This window comes from Telopea speciosissima, chromosome 7 (assembly GCF_018873765.1).
Source record: "Telopea speciosissima isolate NSW1024214 ecotype Mountain lineage chromosome 7, Tspe_v1, whole genome shotgun sequence".
Taxonomy (NCBI): Eukaryota; Viridiplantae; Streptophyta; class Magnoliopsida; order Proteales; family Proteaceae; genus Telopea; species Telopea speciosissima.
In genome coordinates this window covers 19,225,247-19,233,487 of record NC_057922.1, presented here as the reverse complement: position 1 = coordinate 19,233,487, position 8,241 = coordinate 19,225,247, and the positions used below count along the sequence as shown (strand labels likewise).

Below are 8,241 nucleotides of genomic sequence, written 5' to 3'. Positions count from 1 at the left end.
TGCTGCTACTACTACTACTATTACTGTTGCAAATGATTCAAGGGAGCTTCACGTAGTGATGCTTCCTTACTTAGCCTTTGGCCACATGATTCCCTTTCTCCATCTCTCCACAGCCTTAGCCAACTCTGGCATCCGTGTTTCCTATATCATTTCCCCTGAAAACACCAAAAAGCTCCCCTCAATCCCTCCTCATCTCTCCCCTCTTATCCAAATGGTGCAGCTTCCCTTACCCCACGTCGATGGCCTTCCCGATGGTGCTGAAGCCAACGTCGATATCTCAATGGACCAAATTCCTTATCTCAAGATTGCTTACGATCTATGGAAACAACCTATCATGCATTTCATCGAACACAACACACCTGATTGGATCATCCATGACTTCGCTCCCTATTGGATCTCTGATATCGCTCGTGAGTTCAACATTCCACATATCTTGTTCTCTATCTTTCCTGCTTCTGTTTACAGCTTCTTTGGGCCACCAGAGTACTTAGCTGAACCAAGCAAGTACTGGACATCACCGGAACGCTTGTCGTCGCCACCGGAGTGGATTACTTTCCCATCTACAGTAGCTTTTCCAAGCTACGAAGCACCTTATGTGCTTGCAGGCTTCTTCGGAACCAATGCATCTGGTGTCAGTGACAGTAAAAGAATTGCCACATGCATTAGTTCGTGCAAGGCGGTGGCTATACGCAGCTGCAAGGAGTATGAAGGTCAGCACTTGGATTTATTAGAGACTTTGTTCCGGAAAACAATAATTCCTGTTGGTTTGCTACCTCCGGCAGTGCCGGAAAGAAGAAAAAGTGGTGGTGGTGGTGCCGGCGGTGAAGAGGAGTGGGAAGCCACATTCAAGTGGCTTGACGAACGGAAACCCAATTCTGTTGTGTTTGTTGGGTTTGGGAGTGAGTCTAAGTTGGGTAAGGAGGAGGTGTATGAGATTGCTCATGGGCTTGAACTTTCTGGGCTTCACTTCTTATGGATTTTGAGAAAGCCCATGTGGGCTGTGGACGATAATGATGCCTTACCATTGGGTTTCAAGACTCGAACTGAGTCTAAGGGTAAGGTGTGTATGGGTTGGGCTCCACAGGTGGAGATTTTGTCCCACCAATCGATTGGTGGGACACTGTTCCACTCTGGGTGGAGTTCCATTGTGGAGACCCTTCAATTTGGTCACACCCTGGTGGTTCTACCATTGGTGATAGACCAAAGCTTGAATGCTGCGTTGTTGGTGGAGAAAGTTGTGGCTGTGGCAGTAGAGAGAGACAGCAAGAATGGATCTTTCAAGAGGGAAAGCATCGCAAGAGCTCTGAAGAAAGCCATGGTGGATGTAGAAGGTGAGCGTGTGAGGGTCCGAGCAAGAGAGATGAAGAAAATCTTTGGTGATATCGATCTCAATCAAGACTACATTGATGGTTTCGTTCGATATTTGAAGAAAGGTTAATTCACATAACCGAGTTACGGACTCAGCTCCTGTGCAGCACCCTGCCTGGGCTGCACGTGCAGCGCCAGACACAGCGAGGCGTGAAGAGACTGCCTTACCCCTACCTGAGCGTCTTGCCCGAACAGGTGTAAGACGGTCTTTTCACGCCTCGCCGTGTTTGACGCTGCACATTCAGCCCGGACAGGGTGCTGTACAGGATCCTTTTGGGTTACTATTTACTACTTGGTTGTGTATGTCTTTAATGGTTATTATTAATAATTAATCTACCTTCTGCAATGTCTTTCCTCATTTACTTACTCATTTACTTACTGATTTCTCTTTGTTTTTTATTTTTCCTCACCGATCTAGGACTTGGTTCTGAATGAGACAAATTTTTATCGTCTACGATTTCCTACCCTGTACGGTTCCTACCGTCCTCTAACAAGAGGGTGGTGGACCCCACTCGGGCAGAGTGTTCGGTCAGGGGGTGGAATGGTCATTTCTCCCTCCTTGTTAGAGAATTGTATGAACTGTACTGGGCATGGAACCGTTGGCGATAAAGGTTTGGACCATGTCCTTGTACACGTATCGTCCAAGGCCCTCCACGACCAGTCACATGGAATTCACTCCTCTTGTGGGTCCAACATACCTTGATTTGTATGGCATGTGAGCCTCACGAGCATTGTTTAAGTAAAAACAGTATAGGTTTGGCTTTGTCGGTGGATTCCATATTGGTGTAAATCTGTTAAAAAGGTTCACGAGACCAAAAAAAAAAAAAAAAGAGAAGAGAGAGGGGAGGGGAGTGCAAAGATGGAATCTAAGAGAGGTAAGTTCCACCTTTGGATTCTATCTATGCGGCTTAGTCCGTACGAGAATGGGTTCTCGTATGAGTACCTGAGCCAGCCTCAGGGGAGGGGAGGGTAAAGGCAGCGGATTGAGCTCCTCTTGTTACACCCTGATTCTTGAACCACTGGAATCTGTGATTAGAGTGTATAAATACGCTCCCGCACTCCCGCCAGGATCACAGATGCAATAGTTAAACTAACTCATCTACACCACACATGACATAACAAGGTAAAGATGAAAATATAACATTGTAATTCAGAGTAACAGAAGCTATGTGATAATATAAATTCCATAACTGTCGAAGTTTATCCATGTTCCAAGCCATTACACCAATGATCAGAGTTGTGTTATATTCCCATCAGGACTTATGTATTAAATAGTATTTAATTAATACATCATTCATGCCGGGACCCAAAATGATGAAGTAACAATTAACCATTTATCAAAATATAAAATGTTCAAAAAGGGGGGGCCACCGGCCCAGCATCCAATAAAGCTACTCTCCTTGGTAGCATGCCTCGCAGTAGCAGTCTAGCCCATGCTGCCCTCCCTCAGGGGCTCACCAGTCCTCGCCACTGCCACCTTCAAGGGCCACGTACTCTGAGCCACTTTGCTCCTTCATACCTACATCACCATCTAAAAGAGGTTTCCACAAGGAATGAGCTCCACTGAGCCCAATGAGCAAATCAAATAATGCAATTGGTTATAATATGCATGGATGACAATATCATGATGCATGAATGCAATAATTAACTGTACACCTAACTCTAAGTCTAAGTCAGGTATAGTGCTACTACAATACCCTAGGTAGCATCCCCGGCCTCCATCACTCACACCCGGATGGCCTATTCGACGATGTCAAACCCGAATTGCGCAGGGAGCCTGTTGGTCCCGGTCCTCCATCGGAATCGCTAGTCCCCGGTACCTTGATCGGCATCGCTGGTTTACCCAGGAAACCCCCGAGTTAATCCCACTGCCAAGGTTCTGATCCTACATCGGAATCACTGCTCTCGCCGCTCCCAGTCCCTCTATTGGGCTTACTGATTTTCCCGTGGGGGATTATCCAACACGTAATCCCCTATTGTCAAGGGTTGTAGCACCGGGTACGATGTCAACCTAACCAACAATATCTAATGCCTAATAGGGTATTATCACCCAACAATAAGTGCAACGTGCACGTACAAGTGGTCCAACCTCCAACCTCATAGTGAATGGGGGGCCTACGAGGGTCTCGAGGGAGTTGGTATGAAGTTAGCAAATTCTTTGTTCCCTCCGTAAGCTTCCGATCTTTGCCTTCTTCGGTTATAATTATGATTAGTTCTAGAACAAATAAGTTATAAGTTGCGTTTCTTTCCTCTTTTAGCCTTTAAACTAAAATATATATTATAGAAAAGGGATCATTATCGTCTCCTGTTCCATGCCCGGTACGATGGTCCAATTCTACTCATAGGGAGCCAGAAATGACGATCTAACCCCATGCCCAAACACACTACCCGAGGGAGGTTAAAACATCATTTCTGTCTCCCTATGAGTGGAACTGGACCACTGTATCACACAGAGAACATGACAAGAAAAAAATTCATAGAAAGGTCTGAGGTAAAAAGAGATCTCACAAGAATTCTTTGTCTCATAGATTTAGAACCAAAATTGAAAATTGTTCGTACTCACACATGGAATTGGGAAAACCTTCACGCACTCCCTTTTCACCCTTCAGATATAAGGAAAAAGAACGCTGCTTGGTGGTGTGCCCCTTCGCTCAGATATAGGGTTGGCAAAATGACCACCCTACCCCCCATGTCGGATATATAGGCACGCACTTCCAGTGCCCCCAACACTGGGGCTGGGCCACATGACCAAGCAGTGTTCTCTCTCCCATAATAATAATAATAAAATCTAAAAAAGAAATTTGACAAAAAATGGGAAAAAGAATCTTGAAAATAAGCATGGCCCTTAGGCTCAAACACAAAGGGATAGGAAATGATCGCCCCACCCCATGAAAACTAGAAATCCCACCTTTCTTGATGCTTTGTGCACTCTCCCATTGCACAGGGTCACACTGCCTTCCCGAGAATCCTCTCCCTAATAATGCTCACCACCTCATTTTCCATGTGAGAGAGTTATTGTGTATCACTCTGTGGCCCCCTTCAATGACGTGAGGAGGATCCCAACAAGTTCTGTATATCTTCAATGGTGATTCATAAGGAGAAATGTTTCACTCGTCGAGTAGACTGTGGCAGCATATTGACAAGCGTGGGCAGTATGGTGTTGGACTGTACGACACAAATGAGGCTCCTTCTATTGGCATGTATGTGCATGGACTTAAAATTAGTAGAGGCTACATCCTTCTATCTAGGGAAGTGGTTGTGAACCAACCCCTAGTTTGGATGACCTGGTCAATGACATGTGAGACCGAGTCAATTTCACTCCTTGGTTTTGGATACCGTATATCCATACCTTGCGGTTATCATGTCCTCTATCTGTTTTATGTATTTCGTTTTCCTTTGCTTGGTGTTGGGCGCGCATGAATGAATAGTCCTCTAACTACCAAAGAAAAAAAAAAAAAAAAAAAATTACGTTTACAACCCCTGTGGTTTCAAACAATTACGTCTATCACCCCTAAAATTTCATCTATTTTGTAAACCTCCCTTGTATTTTGAAAGATTCTTACAAATGTATCCCTACTGGTAGATGAGATAGTTAAGTGATGATGTCATCACCCAAATATTAACTAAATGCCCATAATACCCTTAATGCAGCCGCTTTTACATAAGGAAAATTTACGTCTACCACCCTTGTGTTTTCAAACAATTACGTCTATCACCCTTGGAATTTTAAAATTATGTACATACCCCTGAGTGCTAATTCTGTTAGTTTTATTTTGAAAATCCAATTTTACCCTTTTTTTTATAAGTACAATTTTATCCTTTCTTATTTGTTATGAATAAACTCACCGCATCCACCCTTGTTATCGTTGCATACCTTATTATTTGGAGCGACAAGGGTTTGGGAGCCGACGACCTTCCATTTTGCGATCACCTGCTGCTTTGACGGAAATGCTACGCTCGATTTCGCAGAGGATTTGTGGGCGATAACTTTCCCTTTTGAGACGATGGTGTTTCAAACAAATGGGGGTAAATATGTAAAAACACCTTTTTTCGGTGAATTTAAAAAAAAAATTAAGGGGTGGTAGACATAATTGTTTGAAACCACAGGGGTGGTAAACATAAATTTCCTTAATCATAAATAAGAAAGGGCAAAATTGTCTCTTCAAAATAAAACTAACAGAGTTAGCACTTAGGGGTATAGACGCAATTTTAAAATTCCAAGGGTGATAGATGTTATTGTTTTGAAAATACAGGGGTGATAGATGTAAATTCCCCCCCCCCCCAAAAAAAAAATGGAGAAATGTTTCTTGTGAGTTAGGGTAGCACCCATGCCCAGACAAAGGGGGCCAAATGATTGCCCCATCCCCATGAAAGGTGGAAATGACCACCCACCTCATGCTTCCGCACATACTCCCATTGACGTGCATACAAGGGCCACTCCCCCCCAGAAAAAACATTTCCCTATTAACGATAGATCCGTGAGTCACACAATTCACGAGCATGGTTTACATAATCGGTATAGGATCTGCCCTTTCGTATGGATACATGCTAGATTTTATGGAGGCTGGCTCAGGTTCTGGTACGGGACTGAGCCGCAAAGATGGCATCCAATAGTGGGACCCACCTTTCTTGGATTTCATCTGTGCGGCTCAGATGTAAGAGAACCTGAACTGCACTCGATTTATATCGGTATAATGGCAAGAACTAGGGGTAAATATGTTAAAAAATCACCAGAAATAAAGGTAAAACCATCCGATCTGGTTTACGGGCCAATTCATATTGGTAAAACTGTCCGATCTAGGTTGATATGGGCCGATATATTTTGATACAGGCCAAAACCAATAGCATTAATAATAAGTTGTGATTAATGCCCATTTCTTTCCTCTTCAGCTTATGAACTATATATTTGAAAAATGACATCATATTCGATTCTGGTTGAAGTCTGTACATGTTATATTTTGAACCGAACCAAAACAAAACCCATTGACACAATGACACCCTTAGGTAGAGGGTTGGCATTGAGTGTGTCGGGTAGACAGTGGGTCGGCTGAAGCCCCTTCAACCCAACCCAACCCAAAGCCTAGGAGGACAGGCCCAGTCTAAGCCTAACACGAAATTGGGTTTAAGCTTGCTCAATCAGAGCCCAACCCATGCAAAATTATTTAAGCTACTAGTTGGGCATGGGTTTTCTCAGGTTGGGCTTGCAGAGCAAGTTTTAGGTGAATTAATTAGGTTTAATAGTTAACAAATCCTCAGACAACGTTCAGCAAAAGATGAAAATATCATCAGAAAAATTGTTGCTAATGCCCTGTGTGGATCTTTATTGCACGCTTCGTTCTTTGAGTAAATATCGGTTGACTATAAAGGAATGATAGTAATTGCCACCAACCCTCGGTCCTTGTAGAGTGGAGCCGCTTGGAAAAGGCTATTTACTGTTAGAGTGAAAACTGCCTAGAGTCAGAGCTGCTGAGGACGACGACTATGAAAGCGTGGTGATCTATTATGTGCTTAATGGCGCTCAATCTAGCGTATAGGCGCTAGATTGGGTCAGCCTAGTATGGGACATATTAAGGGCTTGATTTAACGTGTTTTATCAACTTCATAGCTTTTGACGTATCGGTCAAGAACCTAACAGGAGGCTGGGATGGGCAAGTGTGGTGGGAGAGATGCAGAAGGTAGGGATAGGGGTGTTGGGGAAGCGGTAGTGGAATAAGGGAGGAGAGGGAAGGGTACCAGGGGTAGTTTAAGGTTTTTCAAAATATCGAGGGAGAAGGAGAGCTAGAAGTTGTACATTAGAAGAGAATCGGAAAAATAGTTAAGAGTAGGGGACTTTGATAATTTACTATGGTGGATCGGAGTGCAAGGAATGTTCACATACGAGCCATTTAGATGGAATCCATTATGTGGGAATGTTCTATCTGAATGGCTGTGAATCCTTCACTACATTGATGGGTTCGTTCAATATTTGAGGAAGGATTCATAAAACCAAGTTGACTTCAAGGGTTATTAAGGATTCACCTCATCCTAGCTCTAATTCTATCCTTTATTCTAGAACATGGATCATTTGAACGTACGTACACCTCAGAGCCAATCACATGTTCATTTTGTTTTCATAAATACCCCTCCTCCCCTTATAAATGGTAAAAATAGAATAAGTGGTTGCCTCTTACATGTATGTGCACCTGGACGTAAGTACAGAGGAACCAAACTCTTTATTCCGAACCCCATTTGCACCCATCTCAACTTGAAACCTTATTGTGAAAATTCTTTATTTTCTATCTAAGAACTCTTTGTTATTCTTAAGGATCAACTCTAATTGTAAAAGAGCATGGTAGTATTCCAAATTTGCAACAAAAAAAAAGGAATTCCTTCATTTGATACGGCAAGGATTATTTTATTGGGTTTCCCATTCCACACTAATGAAGCGAAGGATCTCAAAATCATCAGACAATAAAGCTGTGTTTGGCAACTCTACCGGAGAACTATTCTTCTGTTCTTTTGGTCCACAGTAACACAAGAATAGGTAAAAATCGTTTGGCTTTGTTGGTTCATTCTTTTGTTCTCAGAGAACGAACCAGGCACGGTTCATGTCTTGGGAACAAGTTTTGTAGAACATAAAAACCATGTTCTTTCATTTTGAAGGTACTTTTGAAGAACAAAATGAACAAAAGTTAAACATTGTTCCCGATAAAATCATCTATATTTAGAGTTATTTTATATTTAAATAATGAGTTCCCCTATGTGTCACTATGAAGAGTGAAGTACTTCACTTCATTATATTGTTATCTACCCTCTTGAATTATTTTGAAGTTGAGGTAGAGGAGTTGAATTTGTAAATTCACCTTTAACGAATCTTGTTGGGAGAACTCTGAA

General features: G+C 42.7%; 1 protein-coding gene across 2 annotated transcripts; it reads left to right on the top strand.

Annotated features, from left to right (window-relative positions):
• The first annotated feature begins 31 nt into the window (after positions 1 to 31).
• LOC122666629 (putative UDP-rhamnose:rhamnosyltransferase 1) lies at positions 32 to 7,377 on the top strand. Of its 2 annotated transcripts, XM_043862663.1 has the most exons (2): positions 32 to 1,402; positions 7,313 to 7,377. In XM_043862663.1, the coding sequence occupies exons 1-2, from the start codon at positions 59 to 61 to the stop codon at positions 7,349 to 7,351; spliced, it is 1,383 nt and encodes a 460-aa protein (XP_043718598.1). In that variant the 5' UTR covers positions 32 to 58; the 3' UTR covers positions 7,352 to 7,377. The 2 variants fall into 2 exon arrangements, with proteins under 2 accessions (XP_043718598.1, XP_043718599.1); XM_043862664.1 differs by lacking the exon at positions 7,313 to 7,377 and having other exon boundaries at positions 32 to 1,441.
• The last annotated feature ends 864 nt before the right edge of the window (positions 7,378 to 8,241 follow it).

What these genes read in the sequence shown, in the direction of transcription:
- LOC122666629 (XM_043862663.1), top strand. Translation starts at nt 59, where the DNA reads ATGCTTCCTTACTTAGCCTTTGGCCACATGATTCCCTTTCTCCATCTC. An exon ending in TCGATCTCAATCAAGACTAC is followed by an intron (nt 1,403 to 7,312) that starts ATTGATGGTTTC and finishes ATCCTTCACTAC; the next exon opens with ATTGATGGGTTCGTTCAATA.